The following is a 25,648-nucleotide window of genomic DNA, read 5'->3' as shown; positions in this document are numbered from 1 at the left end:
GCCCCTTTGTACCAATATTTATATGTTTAAATAAATAAATAAATAAATACTAGGACGAAGTGGCCGTCCAGTGTTTCCAGGTTTTCAATGGTGGTCTAACACTGATCTATTCATGATATCAATCTAATTTAGTAAGTTTTAAAAGAACCAACCAGACAAATTTATTTCATACTTTATTTCATTCCCTTTTCTTATTTATTCTTATTTTATCTAGTGAATAATTAAAGCATAATTAGAATGTCAACAGAATATACAGTCTTAGACTCTTCCATTTCTTCTCACCCTTATTCATCTAATAAACAATTTGTAGATGATAATCAAAATAATTTAATGAATAATTTCATATCTGATATATATTCAACTTCATTATTTGAACAATTTCCATTTTCAATGAAAAATTTCTCATCAACAGGTACTTCTTTACCGACCAACTCACCTAATCTTTCATCATCACTCCCATTATCATCAATAACAGTTCGAAAATTATCAAATATGGAAATAATTCAAGAAAATGACATCCATAATATTAACTTTCAATTATACCCTAATAAATATAAATTACCATTATTATCTACACATCAGCTAACAGATAATCATATACATTCAATATCAACAATCGAGACAAATACTCCATCGACTTCTACTACAACAATGGATCCCTTAATTAAAACACAATCTAATGAATCTAATAAATCAATAATAAAAAGAACAAAAACTTATCAAAAATTAATTAAAGATTGTACTGGATGTAATCAACCAATTTATGAAAAAATTTATCTTGGATTATCTGATGGACAATTATGGCATATGAATTGTTTAAATTGTAATACATGTGGTAAATGTTTAGATAAAGAGACAAGTTGTTTTAATAGATATGGACAAATTTATTGTCGAAAAGATTATGAACAGTAAGTTATTTAATGAAACTTTATTTATTTCATTCAGTTACTGAGTTGTTTATAATATGATTATTTGCAAACTAATTCAATGTAGTTTAATTCACTTAGTATTACTTGTTTGAATCTTCCCATTGATACTTAGGGCTGCAACTGGTCAATCTCTTATTGGCCATATGTGCATCCTGTGCGTATTGTCTTGATATGGCCTTAACTCTCAAGCATTGTAAGCAAAGATAGATGGTGGCTAGCAGTGGAATCCAGTTTGACGCGCGTTTCGTCCTATTTGGGACTCGTCAGCTGGATGTACCTGCATCTCAGAGTTGATGTTCACTCTGGAACGCGAACCCAGTACCTTTCGATTCAAACAAGTAATACTAAATGAATTTAAACTTCACCCCATTGCACAAGTAAGTGGCTATCAGGATTCAGTAGCTGAGTGGATAACGCGATGGCGTTTAAAGCAAACGGTACTGGATTCGAGTCACAGAGTGAACATCAACTCTGAGATGCAGGTACATCCAACTGACGAGTCCCAGATAGGACGAAACGCGCGTTCTGGATTCCACTGCTAGACGCTACCTGTCTTTGCTTAATTCAATGTAGTATGATAAATAGACAAGAAGTAGCCTAGGTTACTGCAATTTAGATAAACCATTTAAATGTAATATCATTTACATAATTCATTTAGTTAGCTTGTAAATATCTTCATTAATTACATAATCTATTTTCATGTTTCATGTTTAAAGAGAAGTTGATTTGAATCTAACTGTACAATCTTCAACTTATGATACTTTGATTTTAATCTATGATCTTTAATCAATACTCAAATATACTTTCAGCATAGTTTCACTTTAATCGAATAATTAATGAAAATGTAGAAAAACTGGATATTGTATTTGAATATTAAAAATAAACAACCAGAATCATCAGTCCGTTTTTTTATTAGATACTAAATTTATATATTCTAAATAAAATCCAGTTTGCAAAAACGTCGGCTGATTTAAATAAATAATTACTTTTAATCCTTAATTGATGAGTATTTATAATTCTGAATTAAAACATTCGTTAAGGCAGTTAGTTGAACGTTTAGAAATAAAATCAATTGGTTCAAATTATACATGAACACCATCGGATGCCTGCTTATTGTTCTAGAGGTTAAGTGTTGACGCACGCGAAACCAAAAGTCCCGATTTTGAACCTCGCGTGCGGAGTAGTGGATGCGCATTGCTGAGGAGTTTTGCAATAGGACGAAATGGTCGTCCAATGCTTCCAGGTTTTCCATGGTGGTCTAGCTTTAATTGACTCATGAATTCAACTTTAAAATGTATTAAAGACTAAACTTATCTAAATTTCATGGTTGATTAAAATTCAGAGAACTAGTTTATTAAGTAATACTAATATACACAGAGTAGTACTGTTTATATTTATTTTCCATTCCTAAAAACGGTGATCAAATCAAACGCTTTCAGTAAACAGTAACTTTTTTCACATTTGACAAATGATTTCGAAATTTCTTTGTTTATTGTTATGAGAAAAGTCAAAATAACATAAATATTTTACTATAAATGATAGGTAAATCATTTGTTTAATTAAGTAAAAAAAAATCATAGCGATACAACTAAGTACCACTGTTAAACAGATTCATAATAAACATTTGTATTTGATTGAGATCATGAATCAATCGATATTGAGCCACCATTGAAAACCTAGAAGCACTGAACGTCCGTTTCATCCTAGTATGGGACTCCAGAGCAGTATGCATCCACAATCCCACATATGAGATTCGAACACAGAACCTTCGGTCTCACGCACGAACGCCTAATATTTGTAATCAAAATCCGTAGGGTTTATATAATTTTATTACAAGAATTACACATTTGAAACCAATTCGAAGTTTACTATCTTAAATTAATCAAAAGTGGTCAATTGAAGATGTAAACTCAAGAAACAACAAAATTAATTCCACAAGATGTATCTGTTAACATTTCAAGTTTCTAATATTTGACTTATCGAAGCCAACACTTCTAAATCTATATTCTTAACCATTATCCTAGTAAGTTAAACAAAATCCACCTAGTTTATGATGCTTTCACATTTGAATGTATAAATTAGAATTCTAGTCAAAACATTATCATAAGCTCGGACATATAGTTGGAATTAATTAACAAGTTTCAAATAAGAATATCATGGAAACTCTGAATTTCTTTGAAAATAACGAATTGCATTGAAATAATAAATGATATATAGATCTTCAGATCTAATCTAACTTATAATGAACATTATAAAAAAATTTCTATATCATATAGAGTAATGTCTGAAAATTAATGAATGGAATGAACTTTTAATAAATATTTATAATAATTGCAAATGAATATATAAAGAATCAAAATAATGATTTCATGATTATTGGTAGTTAATAATATCAAACTATTCTATAGCAGTAATGAACTTTAAATCGATATACCAAACTTTCATAGGATTCACAGCTTTTATTTCATAAATACAGAGTGTGTTTTTTGAGAATGAGACTACGAAGAAATAGTATAAGACATACTTATAAGTAGTATAATACTTTTACATATTGACTTCTATAAGAATAGGCTTTTTCATAACTTCTAGTAATATACTTTACGTTACTTGCTCACGCCTGTTACCCCTCGTGAAGGAGCATAGGCCGCTCACCAGCATTCTCCATCCAACTCTGTCCTGAGCCTTCCTTTCCAGTTCTTTGCAGTTAACATTCATCCTTTTCATATCTGCTTCAATCTCCCGTCGTAATGTGTTCTTTGGCCCTCCTCTATTCCGCTTCCCTTCCGCATTCCAAGTTAGGGCTTGCCTTGTAATGCACATTGGTGATTTCCTTAATGTATATCCTATCCACTTCGAACGTCTTCTCTTAATTTCCTCTTCAGCTGGAAGCTGGTTTGTCCTCTCCCATAAAACGCTGTTGCTGATAGTATCCTCTAGTAATATACTTCTTGTTGCATATCTTGTTATTGTTATTGCTGTTCCAATTAGTTTATTCTTTCCTTTATTCTTTAACTCTTCTCAAATACTTCGCTAATTTGTACTGAGAAGAGACGATACTACTCAAACTGATAGTTGATTTAATGAGCGTATGACATATTGTCTGCACACAAATAATTTGCTATGAATTACAATAATACGTGCATTAGTCAGTGCATGTTTTAGTCACGCTATTTGACAATATCATTCTATCAAGCAATAGGTAATTCACAACGCTCAGTCTATTATACAATAGACAATACCGTCATTTTCCAATAGCTTAAAATGAACCGTTACTTTTAATAAACAAACGGACATTCATTATCCAATGTAATTAATATAATCATATTTCTTGATTTCATCAATTTAGCTACAAGCTTCAATAAAGAACAATAAGTTGCTTCCTTACGCAATACCAGTCATCAGATACCTTTATGTCACTGATTTATATAGTATATATAATAACAAAAAAAGAAGAAATACTTAAAAGTCACCGCCAATTTTGTTTTCAATGTAAACAAATATTTGGGAAAGTTGTCCTATATATTAAGAGATTGAACTAACAAATGTTGGATATGGCTACTAGCTCACAACTTTCTTATTAGCCACGTGTCATTGAAATCACATAGTTTTAGGTCAAATTTCAGTGTTGATGACCTTTGGTGTAGGTGACGAAATGTTTTGGTATACAGTTCAATTGATATTCACTAAAAATGTACCGCGTTATTTTAAATGTTTAATTTAAAGTGATAAGTATATAATAATGATACATGTGAACATATGTATTACAAATTCCTCCATTTCAGTTATTCATTGTTTCCATATACTAAATATACGTAAACATAGTTTAAGTTTGATTATGATCTCTAGAGAGAATTATTTTTAAAAAATATACCCAATGGCTAAATTTAATACATGATAAGTAAACTGATTATGTACATATAAACACTAATTAAGTCAAACTTCATGCATCAACAAAAGCGATGATGACAAAATGACTACAAACGTTTAAACCGGGATCAAAAAGTCTTAAATCAGGGGACAACAAATGAAAGTCCGTTAATAATAATAATAATAAAAGATAGACACTAACTCATTACTTTTCTCTCCCCCTCTCAGTTTATGTGTACGTTTATATTGATGTATGTTTACAAAGTAGCCCCAGGTAACTAGAATATGTATGCATCCGTGTGAAACAACAAAATACAAAAATAAAAAATGTAAACATACATGCAATAAACGAAGTTAGTTAAGAAATAGCGAGAAGAGAAACCAAGTGGAATTCTTCGCTCTTAAACGCACTGTATTATTAACAAAAATAGATGCTTCCAGTTAACTTAATTTTTATATTATACATAATATTATGTACGAGCTTATATGTTTACAAGTACAGTCTTTCAGAAGACTTTGAAGTATATTTCATGAGTGTTTAAGTCAATACAAGTGCTTGTGAATTAAGGCTATATCGAAGCAGTATGCACATACGCCAATAAGAGACTGATCAATTACAGTCCTAAACATCAATGAGAAGATTCAACCAAACAATACCTAGTCAATTTAATACAAGTGACTATTCTAACAACAATTATAATTTTATTGATCAATTCTACATGTAGAAATGCTATTAGAGGTATATTTTTTTTATAATTGAGCTATGTGTTTTAGGTGGTAATCAATGTCATTATGATAAATCTTCGATTTCATTGAATGAATTTCTTTTGTAATGGTAGATATTTCTTACTGATAACTAAGGGAATTGAGAAAGCATAATAAAACAATATTATTAGAAATATAGTCCAAAAGAATAGACGTATATTCTTACAATTACTAATTGCTAACATGACTTTTTGAGAGGAACGGGAAAAAAGGAGTGAAGAACTATTTATCTTCAATTAGATTTTTATCATATACGTTCGATAATAATAGTAATAAAGTCAATACCAATCAAGTGGTATTCTGTTTAATAATTATGTTACTGATTCAGACGTAAACATTATTACAATTACAAATGGTTGACAAGGTAAGTGAAAGATGACATGGATAAAGTGGATAACATTCAAAGTTATTAAACGGTAACTGAATGAACTGGGAAATATAGTTACAGATGTGACAATTTGTATGATATAATATAAGAGAATTAACAAAAAATTGAAATGAAGTTGAATATGAATCACAGTTGTTTAGGGATAAATAGAATATTACAGTTATGTATGAATAAGAAGCGAGCATTAATTTATCTGAATGAATGATGTCATATTATTTAGCCTAAGTGATCTAGAAAAATATCGACTAATCATTAAAAGCAAAGACTGTCTCTTGATTAACTGATGTTGCTAATTAGAACTTCTTATTTGAAAATATTCCATCCCATGGCTTCCTTAACGTAGTGATAATCTTTGTATCAACTTTGTTAAAACTGAGAGTCATGAGGATTGTTGAAATTTGTAATAAAAATTGCTGGATACCATCTCAGTGGTCCTATTGTTAAATATTCAAGGCTAGACCTAAAGGTTTGATGTCAAATACAGTTATCGATATGAGTGCTGAGGAGTCCCGTACTAGGACTAAATAAGTGTCTATTGACTTCTGATTTGCAGTATTTGTCTGAGATCAGTTAGTGATATGAATTAACTGGTATATTTACAATATTACAAATACTTATCAGATGAAATAAGTCGTTATTTAACCATTGAAGTTACTTGTGAAAAATGCACTTCCGGCAAACCTTTTTTTTAATATATAGTTACTTTAAACGTGTCTTCTGATTATTAGAGTTCGACACTACTGTTCACGTTTATCACTTCGATAATTTTAAAATAACTACTTAATATCCTACTTAAAAGTAAATAAAGCTTGGTCAATCAATCGATCAACTAAATGATAAATGATTCCCTATATCTTTTCCTCTCTCTATCTCATTTTCATCATTCTACTTCAATACTACTGATTTCAATGGAACACTTGAATAATAAAGTGAAAAGAGAAGGTAAAAATTTGACCCCTTTTTCAAATCTTGACTGAACACATTTTTCTTTTCTTTTTTTTCCCTTTATTTTTCCTCTCATATTAGATAGCGTGATGAAAACAATTTCCTCCTCCTCCTCTTTTATTTATTTTCTTTTAATTTCTATATATTTTTTTGTTAATGATTGTTTTTACCCCCCCCCCCCTCTTATTTATTCAATGTCAACATTATTATCATTGTTATGATGATTTGTAACATGCAAAAATTAATCTGTCATTATGTCTGTTTAAAATTTGAAGTGGGAAAATTTCATAGATGTTTTTTTTTCTACATCTTATATACATATACTACTTAAATGATTATATATACAAGTTAAGTATATATGTTTATATTGTTTAAGCTTCTTTATGATACTTTGGTTAAAACTTGTGAAATAATCATGTAAGTACAATTCCTGCCATGTTAATCATTGAAATTCTTTATCCTATAATAAGTTATACTTTAAGACATGCACATTTCCATGTTGACATTTTTATGGAGATAAGTAATAATAATAATAATAATAATAATATGAAATCATTTTGAAGTACGGTAAGGATAGATATATATAGATAAGATTTACTTAAGCATGAATAATCCTTATTGTTCTTGTTATTCTACTCATATTATTTATATATTACTACTATTGATATATTAGATACCCTTGCTTTCTTTTTATTGATTTATCTGCTGAAAATTTTTTTTAATTTGCATCATTTCACATTGATAATTATGTAATCAGTTTAGTTTGTTTTAATCAAGGCAAAAAAAATTGGATAAAAGAAGAATAAATATGGAAAAAAAACATTACACATGTCAAAAAATTGACTACGTTTTGATCGGAGGGAGAACTTGAAGTGTTATGACTGTTGATTGATCGAAAAAAAGTGAAAAAATAATCTGAATTTGTCAGTATTATAATCTTTGTAGTTATAAATTATGAATTGATTTTAGCCTGAAAATCACAGCACTAGGATGCACTGAACGGCTAGCTATTTTATCAAGCTAATAATAAGTTACTCACGTCTGTTACCCCTTGTGGAGGAGCATAGACTGCCCACCAACATTCGTTATCGAATTCTGTCTCGGATACTCTTTTCTAGTTGCTGTGTATCCTTTTGATGTCTGCCTCCAATGATAGACGCAATATCTTCCTTTTTCTTCATCTTTTCCGTTCCCATTAGGGATTACAAGTTAGGACTTGTCTCGTGATACAGTCTAATGATTTCCACAATGCATATCCTATCCACCTAAAGCGTCTTTTCCTAATTTCCACTTCATCTGTAATCTGGTTTGTTCTCTCCGACAGTAGGTTGTTGCTGATGGTATCCGGTCACCGGACATTCAGTATCTTCTGTGGACAAGTGTTTTTGAATACCTATACTTTTTTGATGATGACTATAGTAAGTCTCCAAGTTTCAGCCTCATACAATATAACTGTTTTGAAGGTTCTGTCTTTGATATTGGTTGACAGTTGTTTTGAGTTATATATGTTGTTCAACTGTAGAAGTGATATTCTTTCTTTTTCAATCCTTGCCTCTACGCCTGCATTAGATCCTCCTTGTTCATCGATGATGCCGTCCATGTGCATGAAGGATTCCACTTGTTCCAGAGTTTATCCATCAAGTGTGTCCGGATTGGTGTCCACCACGTTGAATTTGAGGATCTTGCTTTTCACCTTGTGCATGTTGAGGCCTACTGCTGCAGAAGCTGCTGGCACACTTTTTGTCTTGACCTGCATTTGTTGATGTGTATGGGATAAAAGGGCCAGGTCATCTGCGTAGTCCAAATCGTCTAGTCGCATCCAACCTGCCCGTTTTATTCCGTACTTCCTATCAGATATATAGGTCTTCATAATCCAGTCAACCACCAGAAGTACGAGAGGCGGTGAGAGTAAGTAGCCTTGTTTCAAGCCATTCCTCATTTTGAATGCGTTTGTCTGTTCTCCTCTACGCACCACTTTGCAGTGTAGTCTGTCGTATGAATTCTAGATGGTGTTAACGGTTTTCCCAGCTACTCACTTCATAGTGTCGAAGAAGTTTCCATAATATTCTCCCATCCACGCTGTCAAACACATTCTCACAGTCAAGGAAGTTGAGGTATGGTGACCAGTTTCATTCAGCTGATTGTTCAACAATAATACATAGTGTCACAATTTGGTCTGTGCACGGCCAATACTTACGGGATCCGATCTGTTGGTCTCGAAGTCGGGCGTCGGCTGAATCTTTCATCCTGTTCAGTAACACTCTTGAAAACTTTTCCTGGTATCAACTAATTACGTGATTTAAAACTATGAAAATTATAATTGACTAACCAGTTAGATGTAATTTTAGGACCAACTATAAACTGTAATTAATAGAATAGAATTATCTATTAACTCAGAACAGAATAGATTTCTGAAAACTGGATGACCATTCTTATAAAACTGAAATATATTGGTTGTGTTCGTCGTACATTAATCACAGATAAAGTGCAGTCGGAAACCAGGTTTAACTGAATGACTGTTTCGTTCCAGTGTGGGACCCATGAGAATTGGGTCTTCGCGATACAATTAACGATCAAATCCAGTATCCTCAGGTCGAATATGAAATAATTATCCATCAGTGGCACAGGAAGGTGTTCTCGCAATATTGCACATTAATTTAAGTTATATATGTGAACTATTCGATCTCTACTCAGTGCGCTGAAGGTTAAATGCTCAACGAGAGACCCGAAGATCATGAGTTTGGTTACTGTTATAGTTGCACTTGTAAGAAGTCTCAAACTAGGCTGAGATAGGCGTTCATTTCTTCTTGGTTATCTAATTAAAGTCGATATGTGATGTAAACAATAAAATTCAATAGTCATCATAAATCCACTAAACTAAAATTGGTCCTCTGACAAGTAAGATAACTCAATTTTCCTCTATTATGTTAAATAAATGGATATATTAAACCCTATAGAATTTTAATAACCATCATTTAGGTATTTTCACAATATTTTATTATTATAAGCCGAATATTATAAGTAGAAATAGTTAGCTAATTGTTTTCCTGTTCTCTAAGCAAAGAAACAATAAATTAAACTGTTCATGGGAAGAATACTCTTAACAGATAAGAAAATCACTAGAATAACATAATCTGTTCGAGTTTTCGGCTAGTTATAAAGTTTCACTGTAATATTAAAAAAAGTCATGAGTCAATTGAAGCTAGACCATCATGGAGAACCTGGAGGCACTGGATGGCCGTTTCGTCCTATTATGGGACCCCTCAGCAGTGCGCATCCATGACCACGTACTCGCGAGATCCGAACCCAGGACCTACCAGTCTAGCGCCAGAGCACTTGACCGACAGACCACTGAGCCGGCATCCAACGGTGTTAATGTCTAACTTCAACCAAGGATGAAACGGCCGTCCAGTGCTTCCAGGTTTTCCAAGGTGGTCTAGCTTCAATTGACTCATGATTTCAACTATGAAAATACTAAATTCTCCACAAAACCCTTTCTGACCTATTAAAAGAAGAACAGTTAATATTTTTCATCAGTGTATTATGAAACGATATTATTGTTACTAAAACAACTTATAAACACTTAACTGAAGGGGGGTTTTGTGGAGAATTTAGTAATTTTATATGGTGCTTCCAGGTTTTCCATGGTGGTCTAGCTTCAAATGACTCATGATCTCAATTTTATAAACACATAAGTTTATCATTTTATTCGTATTAATAAAGTCAATAGAAAGTTTTTAATCAATAGTAGATGCTTTTTGAACGCTAAATAAGATAAGTACTATATTACGGTGACTACTATTTAGATTTCGATTAAATACGATAATCTACAACATGATGATCTTTACTGAAATCACTTTGTGATGTAGACCACAAAATTTAAAACTCATCACGAACTTCCTATGTAGTAGGCATCCTGTTTGTTAATAATTATATGCAAGATATCGTTGCAATTTCAAAGGAATTAATGTTTCTCAATAGAGCCAAATCCCGGTCATCTACAGTTTTCTGCTCACTACACTCAACTATTGAACATTTTGATAGTGCATACAGATTTTCTCATTGACAGTTTTAACTAAAGCAAGAACAACAAGCGTAGAGAAATAAGTAAACCTACGTCATTCTGTTACGTTCGTTGTTCTTGTTATATTTGAATTCGTATTATCTTTTTTATCTAACTATTAGTAACACTGAGCAACTCGTGGACAGAACTAAACTAAGGATTAAATAATATACTATAATACACTAATCAGTAACCCACTAAACTATTGAGAACGTTTACAATTTAATGAAAATGAATACTTAATACTCACTAGTGTACCAGTTGTTATCGAAACTATGAAGAAGAAGGAGAAGAAGAAGAGGAAAAAGAAGAAAAGAAAACACTTCAAACAATCATTTCATCAAGACTTTTCTTAGTACTTAAATATATCAAAAAGATTAGATAGAATATCTAATTCAATCAAACTATTAATGAAATTTTGGTGTATGATTATAAAACTATAAATTAGATGTAAATATAAATCATAGCAACAAGCAAAGATGTAACCAAGAAATGTATTTCCTTTTTCCTCTTTTGACAAAAGACACTAAAAAGCTAAAAAACTACACTTTATAGATAATTAATTTCCTTTTCTTTTTAAAAAAATCGTGACAAGATAAGTGGGGAGAAAGTTTAAAATATAAAAAAAAACAATGGGATTCCATTATAATCCTTTCATTTAATTAATCTGTGTACTTCTTGCCCTTTTTTTATTGCATCTTTTCACTTTCCATGGTTTGATTCTATGTACGTTGGTAACTAAACTTAAATCTACTGAATGAATTATTATTATCATAAGTGTGTTCTTTTGTTTAGTAATATGATTGAACATCTCAATATAAACTGTAGGATTGATGAAAGGCCTCCTAATAAATATTAAAGCTTAAAGATATCGTTTAAATAGTTTACATTCTCAATTGAACTAATGATCTGTTTATTTAAAATAGAAATCAATAATTGTTATTACGAAGTGATTACAATGGCGCAGGTGTATACACTCTTTATCTTCCTTGAGATTAAATTTGCTTCATATCTGTCTTTCTTCTTGTACTATATCCTCATATATAGTCTTTCTTTTATATATTACCACCACTAAATTAATTACTTCTATGAATCCGGTGTTCATCTTGTTGTGCTAATGAGGTATGACAACTTGGACAATGCATATATGTGCCTGGTCCTACGTTGTAGTTGACTGACTGATTACGATGTGAAATTATCCACACACAAAAAACAACACATGAAACAATTGGAATTCAAGAAATGATCATGATGCATAGAAATTTTTTCTTGATTCTCATATAGATTATCTTATACATGGTAATTACTTAAATAGCTTTTATGCAATCTAACTAAAATCTAAATGCAACATACCAATCATACACACTCACTGCATCAAAATATCACAACATTTACAATTAGTAACTATGGAACTTAATGACCAATTTAGCTCTTAATAGTTGAATTCATATTAGTTATTCATAAAAAAATCAGTATATATACATATTCTTACAAGAATAAATGATTGGCTATCGAACTGTTTCCATTCATGGATTGTAGTAGAACTCACTAAATTTTTAAAACATAGAAAATTACTATCACGCATATAGTTACTAAATATTAAGAATTGTGAAAGATCAATTTTATTTTATTCTAAAGATATTCAACTACTCCTCTTAATAATTTAAAAATAAAACCTTTACATTACTTTACAGAAACATACTGAAATGATAAACATTGACTAACGGATCATGAATATTTATTTCCTTAATATATTGATCCCGTTTCCTACTAAACGAGCACAAGATCATTTTCGTATCCTGTTCCTTTTTGAATTATCTGTTTTTAACTATTAAGAGTACAATAATTCTATTTGGATGAAATTCATTATTCATTGTCTGCAATCAGTCTTACTAGAATAAAGTTGAAATAGGAATTATAGTTAGTAAGCTAAAAAACATTGGTACTTAGATTAGTTTGTATAATTAACTGTCACATAAGTGTTGAGAGCTTTACAATTCGTGTTACTGAATTATTTGAGAACAAATATACTCTGTTATAGTATTGTTAAAAGGGTAGATAAATACTACTAGGACATATTCGTCTGATACATTATGACGGGGTAAATAATCTGTCACCCAATTGTACTAAATTATCCACAATCATTTTAGTGAAATTATATTCAATTATACAACGTCTTCTTTATGAATTAGATAATTATACCAATAGAATGAACCAAAAATATATCTGAAGGGGTTTTGTGGAGATTTCAGTACTTTCATAGTTGAAATCATGAGTCAATTGAAGCTAGATCACCATGGAAAACCTGGAAGCACTGGACGGCCGTTTCATCCTATTGTGGGACTCCTCAGAAGTGAGCATCCACGATCCCGCCTCATGAGGGACTATATATATATATATATATATAAATTACTTAGAATCTCCACAGAATATCTTAACTGTTAAACTGTATAATCATGAAAGAACAGGACTTTTATTTCAATGGTCTTTTTTAAAGGTACATATGTGAACACGGAATGTACATTAAAATAACATTTATTTTTCTTTGATATTCATATCACTTAAATAATCGACCAACTCAAAATAATTCTTCAGAGACGCCTTTGGGTAGAATTCAGTAGTATTATCAGCCATTTAGTCAGGTTATATGTAGATTGTCAATACATTAATAAAATTGGATGTAAATGAATGTTTGTTCTTATGAGGATATTCAGAACCCGTAGGTTTTATAACATCAAATTTCTTATTATCAACAACATTTTTGCGTAGCAATTTCACCAATCTTACGTTTATCCTTCCCTATAGTTTACTAATGCTTTCGAATACGACACGAGACATGAATTAACTGTCATCAATGAGGATAGATAACAAATTATGTCTAGAAATTCATTATTTACTATCAAACTACTCATAAGTAGTAAACGAAAGTACAAGTAGCTGACTAAGTTTATGACGATGAAATTATTACACTTTTGTCTCTTGGTAAAAAGCATCTTACAATTCAATTACTCCACACTGTCTGTACGCCATTTATAACAAAGGCATTTAAACAAAAAGAATTATATTATTACGAGTAAGTCAGTCAAATAAAAGACAGTCAGCAGAATGGAAAGAGTATGACTTATGAGTTGACATATCCTCGAATAAAATGTTATAGTAATTCTATATTAGTTACTTTTAGAGTTCTACTTGGGCTCACAAATTGTTCAATAAATTGGTTTTTCCTAATTAAACGACTACTGTTTAAAATATAGTTTGATTACAAGATGACGTACTACATTGTTATAATATGGAAAACATTTTTGTCAGCTAATATCTGTTCGAATGAACTGTTTATCGTGAATAAACATAAGCTGGAAAACAGTTGAAGATAATGGGAAAAAAATTAGGGTAAAGAATTTTAGAAAATGTGTTTTATCTAATCTAGTTAATTTAACAGAATAGCCTTTTACTATCAACTTCATTTGATTTCTAATACTTGGTGAATCATAGACGATGAGAAAAAATCATGATTGACAATGTCATAACTCTGAAACAGGTTATTTTAGGACATATTAACCTTTAATGTACTTCACATAATAGCGGGGTCAACGTAGTAACTATAAACCATGAATAAATCTTCATATGATCAACAGTTTTGTATTTTGGCATTTATTTACATTTAGATATTCACGACCAGTTATGTCAGTAAAATTATTCATTTGACTATCATAAATGGTCATCTGAATATTTTACATCCAATCATTCGTTTCATTATAATAAATTTTAAGCTTCGCTTCAACGATTAGAAAAAATGTTTCATAATGTCATGACCCTTAAATAATTTCTTTCAATATTTTTGCATCAAAGTACTTACTAACTAATCAACTATACAAAAAAAATATGATCCTGTTATTGTAAAAGTTATGTTTAAAAGAGATAGTGGCCAGTGGATGGAATCCATGTAATCATCAGCTACATGATAAGGAATCAATAGTTTGACAGTTTGGCTAAAGCTTATGTTTGGTTTTGAGTTTAGAATTTGTTTATTAAGTTCACTCTGGGTAATTTGAATAATTATTGTGACTGAACATTTCATTTAATTCCTATCGTTTGGTTCGATAAAGGGATTATATTGTCTGGATATAGTTTGTTCATTATGGATTGTATTTATCATGAGAAATAGTGGCTTATTTTCACTTTTGCTAACTTCATAAGTCATGACTTCTTAGTAGAATTCACAAAATTTAACTTGTGAAATCAAACGTTGTGCAAGTCAGTAACTATAAACATGAGTCTACTTCATTGCATTAAGTTATTAGCTTCATCTGAGGCAGTTTTGAACACTGATCAGATAGAAATAGTCCCAAAATAAGAGAAAAAAATCTCTTTAGTTCTCTGTGGTATTTACTTTTCAGCTGATGGCTGAACGTCAGTGGTAATTTTACAAAATTATGAAGATATTGATGCTATCAAACCAGATGTCTTTGCTTGGTTAAAAAAACTATGTTGCAATAAACTATTGTTTCGTACTGATGAACATAAGCATCTCTTATTCATAAAATATTAGTTGAATGAAGTGATCTGAGATAAGTCGATCATTAATGAACAACCAGATTAATAATTCGAAAATCCTTTACTTCAAACTAACTTCATTTTACTGTAATTATTAATCAATGTAATAGCAGTATTTCTTTCATGAACAAATTTATGTTTGTTTGTAAGATGGTGGTTGGAACTGGTCAACAGGAAACCCTGGACCCGGGTTTTGTGCTACTTGGTACTCGTCAGCAAGGTGTACCTGTAATCTTGAATGAACTGGTGCTCTCTGATCCTGTATCACCCAGCTTCACAGTCAGAGATGTCACCACTGAGCTATTTGAACCGCGACCGACCTCCTGTAGGACTGAGATGTAGCATTCGATCAACATTAAGAAGGACTTGACACGCATGACATTGATCACCACCCAATGATCAATCAATTGTGATTATGTTTGTTTATTTGATCCTTGATTCAATTTTTTTTATAAGAACAACAAATAAAAATTAAATGACAAAGTATGATGAATTAATTAGTACATTTTTCATATATTTCTGTATATGAAGAAACTCCATTATTTCATCAATAACCATAATCGTAATTATAACACATTTAAATTTAAAAAAAAGTGTAAATGTAACATATAATGTCTTTAAGAGTACTTTCATCGTTCAATCATTATAGGGAAATGTCAAAACTATTAAACATGAATGTTTTTTAGGGGGGGGTAATTTATATAAAAAAAGTATTTTTCTATAAGATCACATCAGTCAATTAGTTAACATGATGGAGTAATAAATAGATGAATAAAAATTAAAGAAAAATTTGCCTTTCCTCTTAAAAGACAAGTAGTCTATCATCAATCATTATATTTTTCAGTAGTTTTATTTACATTGATTTTTCTTCATTTAAACTGACAAAAATTGTAAGTAAAGTTAATAAAAACAAAGAAATCTGTTTTTACGAGTATCATTGTTTTCATTATACATAATCATTTATCAAAATAAACACAAGAATATATGAAGAGGTTTTGTAGAGATTTCAGTATTTTCATAGTTGAAAACATGAGTCTATTAGAGCTAGACCACCATGGAAAACTTGGAAGAGCTGGATGGCCGTTTCGTCCCATCATGGGACTCCTCAGCAGTGCCCATCCACGATCCCGCCTCACGGGATTCGAACCCTGTACCTATCAGTCTCGCGCCAGAGCACTTAACCAATAAACCACTGAGCCGGCCGGCATCCAACGGTGTTAATGTCTAATTTCAACCAATCCACGAAGTTTGATCAACCGTTCATCAATTGTCTTCAGTGAGTTGATATCTCGCAACAGAATGATTGAACTCCACTGGTCACTGCTTCCCACTAGAACTCTGTCTATCGGTTAAGTACTTTGGCGCATGACTGGGTTCGAATCTCGTGAGACAGGATCGTGGATGCACACTAGTAAGGAGTCCCACAATAGGACGAGTTGGCTATCCAGTACTTTCAGGTTTTCCATGGTGGTCTAGCTTCAATTGATTCATGATTTCAACTATGAAAATACAAGAATATCTAATAGAACATTGATTTAACTATTATATAACAAATGAAAACAATATTCTTAATTCAATAATAATCCCTTGTGTTTATATGCACACTGATGCATGAACACATACACACATATCTATATCTTCATAAATCCTGTGTGGATATAAAACGATGTATGTTAATATGTACCTTAACATGGTAATCATAATTTGTAGTTATGTATAATGTTTAAAAAAAATTTTTTACACTTGATTTAATTTTGATAACTTTTCGGTTCAATTCAACAATAAAAAAATAATTTTTTTTCCTACTAAAAAACAAAAAACAAAAAAAATCAAATAACTATCGGTCAAATGATTTAAAATTGATCTTTAAACAGTAAGTAAATAGATGAGAATATTTTTGTTTCCACATATATTTCTATGTTAACTAACATTCAATATACCTAATCATAATCTGAAAAATTCAATTGGAACACATTTTTTTCTTTAGTTAATGATAAATTCATATGACTAATGATGTATCTTTCATTTACAAACAAACATTATTTTTTTATTTATTTTCATCATCAAAATAATCAACAAAGAAAACCTACTTACTGTATTCCATGCTTAATAATCTACTTAAAATTTTCGTCTATTCGAATATACATTAATTATTTACTGCTTTTTATTTTTTCAAAAACTAATCCCTCATTAGTGGATCTCACTCAACTCACCATGGGGAGTCTGTATGATGATGATGATGATGTTGATAATATGTACACATGTCAACAATATAAACATGATTTAATGAAAACAACAATGAATTTCTTTTTTTTTTTGTAGATGATTTCCCTTCGCCCATATTCTATTTCGTAGAATTAATAAACTTTCTCTGTTTGTTGCCTTTTTTTTCAACATTCACCCTTCCATACAACTTTGGTCATTGTTGTTATTAATCTTGAAATTTTATTTCTTCCTTTTTTTGTAATTGTGAGGATCTGAAATAGACGTTTTCTTTCATTATGTATAGAAGAAGAAGAACAATAATTAAGGTTTATACATAAAATATCAAAACATTTTTCATGTGATTTACCCTAAAGGCATTAGTCTCTCTCTCTCTATATATATATGCATAGTCTAATATTTAAGTCGAAATGGTGTTACAAAAGTGTTTTCTAACAACAACTAACAGAATTGAAGATGACGATTAAGAAGATGTTGTATGGAATGGATTTGAAAGTGGGAGTGGCAAAAAAAGAAGATTGAATCCACCAATCAAAGTGGATTGAAGTGTCTATTATTATATTTATTTTGTTAGTATTACAGTGGTTGATTTTCACTGAGATATGTCTTCACTGATGTTGTAGTACAGATGATATAAATATATACATATGTTTATTAAATAAATACTTCAAAGAACACAAACTATTATTTTAGAGGTATATCAGTAACGTAGTATAGATATGCATAAATAATTACTTTAGAACAATCAATTCGAAACGATAAATACAGTGGGATTTAAGAAGTCAAGTTTTGTTGACTGTTCTATTGCCTTATGCAACCGAATTAATCACTGAACAAATAAACTAACTTTAATTAAAGTTCTAATCGCATAGATTCCTAAGTGGAATGTCAATGAATTAGATTTTTCTAATAACCAAGTTTTGTAATAAGTCAATGAATCCTACAGTATGGATTATTATATAATATTTAACTGTCAGAAGTTATGTTGCTGTAATCCTAGAGTCAGTCAGTTGAAATTCGGCCTAAAATAACATTTATCTATAATACTAAATTTTTTGGGCTATCGTGAAATTCTGACATCAGAATTTTCATTAGCGTAAGGAGTGGTTGAAGATAAACTCCACTCTCATTCGCAATTTTGACCTTACACCTGGCAACCAACCAAAATGAAGCGGAAATTATTATCTACACTATCGTGATTCATACTGGAAGGCATGTTTTATTATCCATCGTTCTTGCTGGCTTACGTGGAAAATGTAAAATTTTCTATTACGAAAACATCACTCCATCATCTTACGGACGTGTCAAATGTAAGGCAGTTTGCCATGATGGAAGAAAAATTACAAAAAATAGCAAAAGTCATATCTCAATTTAATTCCAAAATATCCATAACTGAGTGACTAAATAAACGAAAACATAACCACAATTACTGACTACGATACACTTAGATGACTTTGAAACGTGGAGTTTATCCCCAGACGTTAAGAGTTTGTGGAGACTGCTGAATTCTGTCATTAAAATTACGAATTAATCTTAGTTAGATAAACATCATAGATCAGAAAGCACTTTTATTCGTAATATGAGGGTTTATTTCAAAGTTTACGTAAATAATATCTGCTCAAGTTACTTTAATTCGAATGTTTTAAAAATCCATCAGAATAAACATAAAATAATTACTACCTATATTTCAGAAAATCCGAATTTCGAAAATTCTTTAACTTACTGAAATATAATTTGATAACTATCAGAATGGAGATTAGTGGAGATTGTAGCATTTTCAAAGTTGAATTCACAAGTCAATCTGAGCTAGACCACCATTAGAAACCTGGAAGCACTAGATGGCCGTTTCCTCATAGCATAGAACTCCAACACTGAGCATCCACAATCCTGATTACTAGTGACCAGCTTCAAAATGAATTTCCCGCAATTTTAATGAGAAGCCATGACCGGTACAGTTCAATACGTATTCTATGGAAACAGTTATCCACCTCAGACAATCGATGAACGGTTGTCCAAGATCATGTATCGATTCAAGTTAAACATTAACACCGTTGGATGCCGGCCGACTCAGTGGTCTAGACGTTAAGCGCTCGCGAGCGAGACTGATAGGTCCTAGGTTCGAATCTCGCGAGGCGGGATCGTGGATGCACACTTCTGAGGAGTCGCACAATAGGACGAAACAGCCGTTCACTTCTTCCAGGTTTCCCATGGTGGTCTAGATTCAATTGATTCACGATCTCAACTATTAAAATTATATTGAATTTGCTACCAGAATCCCTTTCTTTAAAAAGGAACTATATTAGAAACAAAATGGAAATTATTTAAGAGAAAGTTTACTTCATTAAAAAATTCAATTATCTACTATATGAAAATAGAGTAAAAATGAGTAAAATATTTTTATAGTTTATACTATGAACTAATCTTAGAAAACCATTGAAAATCAAGAAGCATGAGACAATTGTTTTATTCTAGCATGAGAATTCTGATGATTATGAATCCATTACTTAATCAAGGACATAACTCAATACTTTTTAGATTTCACAGTAAATGCTTAAGCTTTAGATCCCATTAATGTTGATCATGTACTTCCCATTTTTATATTATATAGTTAAACAGTTTATGACCTTTCAAAAAAAGTCAGGTTGTTCAAAACATTGGGATTAAAGCAATATAAAACTATTAAATACCTATTCATTTGATTGGTATCGAGATAACAATTATTATTACTGTATTTAGGACATAGTCGGAAGTCTACTTAGAATGTGAAGGGAGAAGTGTTTTAACATGATGATCATCTAATATCATTATTAACAATTGTATCCCTCTTGACATGCTCGAGCTCTAGTAGGTACGGATCCACACTAGAACTTCAGGAATATCTTGAAGTAAAAGCTACAAGTGAGCTGAGTATCAAAGTTTAACTGAAGTTTAATTCATAGGTTGTATTCCTCACATATTGCTTACTAGTCACTTATTTCTAGTAGTAATTCTCGAAGTTCTATTGAGGAGTTGGAACCAGTTGGATTCAATCACACCGGTTGTGAGGCGGTCACCTAATATCGCGCAATGTCATGAAACGATTGAAGTTAGAAATATAATCCATCTGATTCCACCTCAGTAGTCTGAAATTTAAGAGCCCTCTGCGAGATCTGAGGGTCCTGTCCTCGATTTTCTATAGTTGTCTAACTAAGGTCAGCTCGTAATATAGGCAATAGAATTCGACATTCTCCACAAATCTTTTAAACTAAAAATAATGTTTTGTTGATGTTCACAGAATTTTTTCCATTTTTAAGTATTTCCACGTTCTTAAGTACCTTTAACATATATTTTACTTGAAATTATTTCTACAGAATTTTCGGATCATTCAAATCTAGACCTGTTTGCACATACTGTAAGCAATTAATCAGTTCAAATGAATTAATAGTACGATCAATAAATCAATTAATATTTCATTCTGATTGCTTTTGCTGCAATATTTGTCATCGTATAATGAAATGTGGTGATCGATATGAGTTGGATAACGTTAGTCATCAACCGATATGTTGGGAACACTATCAGCAATCTCATCATCATCAACTGGACTCATTCCTAAGTTGTACAGATCTATGTGAAGGCATAAAATGTTTAAGAGAGAGTGATCATAGAGATCCCGGAAAATTAAAAGAACTGAGTGGCCAGATTTATTCAGCTGATGGAAATACAAATTTAAACTTTGTTCACGCTAGTGATGTTCTATCAATTCGTGATACCGACCCTGACATTGAAGACTTACCAACAGAATCCTCATCTCGAACAGACTTCCTAGAACATGGTAACAAACTGAATCTTATTGATTATGGAGTAAATAAACAGCAACCGAAATCATCAGTCAGCAGTGTTATTGATAAACATAAGGATGAAAAATACAGTCGATTTAACTCATATTCTATTCCCTTGATTGGTAAAGACAGTTCAGCAATCGAATTACTGCCCAATTGTTTATCCCATAAACCAATTCATTATTTGCCACCATTATCCCATCATTTACTACAAGATAACTCATCATATTCACCGTGTAATCTTTTCAATCAGCCGTTACGTAAACTAGAAAGTGATTCTTCAAGTGAGAGGCTATCTTCTTTACACGAAACTTCATGCTCTTCTTGTCCTTTGTCGTCTTCGTCTCATTCACCTTCTGTCCTTCCACTCTGTACATCTTTGAAGTCAATATCATCATATCCCTCTTCTGCATGCTGCAGCATACCATTTACTTCAGCCTGCACACCTACTTTCTCAAACATTTCAGCACCCCTTTTATCACTTCCACCACATAATCCATCATCATTATCGTCATCATCTCCACCTTCATCAGGAACCAGATTTATGCATAAACATTTGGATGTTTCTCCGTTGAATTATTCATCACTATTATCTAATAATAATCCCTCAACACTAGTTGATTTTATAGATACGAAAAACCCGTTAGAACTTAATAAATCAATTGATTCAAATGTTTTAATTCAACATGTACAACAACAGAAAAGAAATCGTAAACGTCGAAGTGGTATACATCAAGTTTTTGGTTAGTTTAAACATTGACTTATTTATTAATTGATTCATTTTGGAATAAATGATGGTAAACTGTCTTGACATTTATTACTAACTTTTTCAGAGTAATGAATGATGTTTTAATAAAATGATGTATCCATAGGCTAATTGTAAATTCAATATAAAAACATAGGTGATCTTGAATGCACACTACTATCTAATCTTTATACAAGTTACTTAAGATATGAATCGACAAAAAGTAAAAAGATATGTTAATAGAAATCCATGGAACTGATTTAGAGTTCATTAGGATTCATTATAAAGGTGTGACATTTGAGTTTCACTTGTTCTCCTCTTTGAATAGTAATTGAAATAGTCTACTATCAGCCAATTCTCTTCTCCAGTGTGTTACATATACAAATTAGTTTCCAAACGGCAATCGATGTATTAATCTACTTCTCAACCCTGGTTTACGTTTATTGACCAGAAAATGTAGAGTAACCTTCTGATGACTTTTAGATATTTTACATTAAACAAAATTTCCGAGAATCGAAAATGTAACAGTAATTAAATTACATTCGTTAGTTAAGATGGTTAGCTTATCAATTACATACATACATTAAATTATTGATTAATTAATGTCAACTACTCTTAGTTCGACATATTCCAATTTAACTTTCGACCGGATATCTAAAAATGACACATATCCCATTGCAATTTTTGACGACACTGGTCCCTTTTAAGATGACATTTAATGCATCCTTTAGTTTTGTACTAATTCCTATATCGAGCTATATCAGTTTTATTCCGTTATAACAAATACAAAGGAGCACTTGTTCCATAGTTGTAATAAGTAGCAGTATCAATAGTTTATCAAGCTACAAGAAAATTACACAGGATTGTCCAAAAAGGTAGGATAAACTATTTTCACTGGCCAACAAAATTCTATAGAAATGTCTTGGCTGTTACCACGGCTTATTCACAACTGACGAGCAGTTGGACTTATATTTAAATTTATGCATTTTACTTTCCTAGTCAATATTTTTTTTGATTCTTATTTTAAATATAGAGAACGACTGTTTCAACAGTGGGACCAATTTTTATCTAGGCATTACTACCAGACAAAAACGTATGCGTACATCTTTTAAAACATCATCAATTGAGGACAATGAAAGCTTATTTCAATATAAACCATAATCCTGATGTTAAAGATTTAAAGGTATTAACAGAGAAGACAGGATTGTCAAAACGTGTTCTACAGGTAGGCTAACCATTTTTGTGTGTGTCATATTTTGCCATGTTTTTTTATGCAAATGGGTAATAATTGTATTAGATTTGATAGCTTTTTAAATTGGATATATTGGAGGGAGTTATATATAATAATGTATGCAAGAGGCACCAGAAACAGGGACCTGTTGATCAGTTATCTCATCTATGTAAACAACATTATTGGAATAAAAACACTTTCAGTACATAGAAATCATTTTAATTGTTAGCACAAATAAACTCACTTTTAAGTATTGAGTTTCGCTTTAAAAGAAATTCGAATTTGTAAACTTTCATTCAGTCATTAGTTATGTCATTTTATGGCAGCTTATAGAAGATTCATGTTGAAGTTAATCAGTGATGTTAATGTCCATCTTCTAAACTGAAATGAAATAGTTGTTCAGTTTGCCGTGATGAAGTTAATTGTTGTTCAGCTTAGCTCTTGTTAGCTATGATATTTAGAGAACTATTCATTATAAGGTGTTGTATTGTCAAACGTCCTGCTCATGAGCAGACTTGATCCTATTTTTATCAGTTCATTTTGTAGTTTTCTGTAAAAAAAGATTGAAAAAAAGCTGAAAAGATATCAAAAGAAAGTATATAAATTTTTTCAACTAATCATCTAGTTCAAAGTTCTTCATATTCCTTACAACTGAGACTAGTTTCGTCTTCACATTACTTTATAAAATAATCATGATTTCACTAGTTGATCTAAGCTAAACCACCATTGGAAACCTGGAAGCACTAGATGGCCGTTTCCTCATAGCAAAGAACTCCAACACTGAGCATCCACAATCCTGATTACTAGTCAATAGCTTCAAAATGGTTTCTTGCAACTTTAATGAGAAGCCATGACCAGTACAGTCCAATCCATATTCCGTGAAAACAGTTATCCACCTCAGACAATCGATGAACGGTTGTGCAAAATCATGGATCGATTCAAATTAGAAACTGACATTATTGGATGTAGGCCCAGTGGTTTGGAGGTTAAGCGTTCGTGCGCGAAATCGAAATTTCTGGTTTCGAATTGAGTGTACGGGATCGTGGATACGCACTTGTGAATAGTGCCATAATAGGACGGAACGGCTGTACAATGCTTCCAGATTTTTAAGCGTTGTTTAGCTTAGATCGACTCGTGAATTCAACTTTGAAAATACTACAATCTCCATAAATTCGCTCACTGATATTCTTGACTTCTCAAAATTTAATTATTTTGTGTCCAAAAGAAGCGGGACAATTATTTATGGATAAATCAATCAGATTTAAGATATCGACTCAATGATTGTTGAGCGAAATTCGTTCATCCATACGAAATTATTACTAACACCATTTGTAAAAAAACTCCATTCTGAACCTAGTAAGTGGTTGATGTTTCTGAAGGCCACTTTAATAACGCTCGAAGGTCGACCGTAAATTAATGTCTTACTCATTGAAAAATTAATCTTACACTGACTGTGATCATGACAACTATCTAGTAATTGTAAATAATAATAGAAAAGTACTATCTATTTATTTCCTGTAATTAAATCTTAACCATTTTTGCAATAACTTACATAAGTGTAAAAGTTATTACACTTACAATAGATATTTGAAAATGAACAAGTTTGAATTGGTTTATTATTACATTCTTTCTAACAAGTGAAAGTGATTACCAAGTGAACACTGTAAAAAAGATACAAACTTTTCCCAACATTGATATTCTGATCAGTAATAATAATAATAACAGCATAAATCTTGTTCTTAAATATCTTTTAAAGAGTTTGTTCTCTGATTTGATCGAAATGAACTTGACAAAATATTAAGCCTAAAAGTAATCTTATAACTATTTCATCAATTTGTCCATAAAAATAAAGTGAACATTTACAGTACATCTTGAAATTAATCTTTTTTGAAAATTACTTCCACAGAAGTTCATGCTGATTTGTTTGTCTGATATTTACATATAAATTTAAAACAAATAACTTCTTGTTAAATTATAAGTAAAGATGGATAGTGACCGTCAGCGTTTCACGATTCCTCCCCCCGATCAACCGAATGCCATACAAAAATTCGTGATCATAACTACTCTACTAGCCTATATCCTTACATCCGAGTGAATGCTCGACAACTTCACCATCATCA

At 31.2% G+C, this 25,648-nt stretch overlaps 1 protein-coding gene across 1 annotated transcript in view; it reads left to right on the top strand.

Moving 5' to 3' along the window:
* Positions 1-237: 237 nt before the first annotated feature.
* Positions 238-25,648, top strand: part of Smp_079260 (putative lim homeobox protein) — a gene marked incomplete at both ends in the record, with an annotated part of 34,188 nt that continues 8,777 nt past the window's right edge. The window contains 4 exons of the mRNA XM_018793247.1: positions 238-908; positions 21,085-21,836; positions 22,182-22,295; positions 23,383-23,522. Of these exons, the coding sequence (XP_018647779.1) occupies positions 238-908; positions 21,085-21,836; positions 22,182-22,295; positions 23,383-23,522 (1,677 nt within the window). The remainder of the gene's footprint in view (positions 909-21,084; positions 21,837-22,181; positions 22,296-23,382; positions 23,523-25,648) is intronic.

Source organism: Schistosoma mansoni, chromosome 1 (assembly GCF_000237925.1).
Source record: "Schistosoma mansoni strain Puerto Rico chromosome 1, complete genome".
Lineage (NCBI taxonomy): Eukaryota > Metazoa > Platyhelminthes > Trematoda > Strigeidida > Schistosomatidae > Schistosoma > Schistosoma mansoni.
The sequence above is the reverse complement of the archived record's forward strand: the minus strand, read 5'-3'. Positions and strand labels throughout refer to the sequence as shown.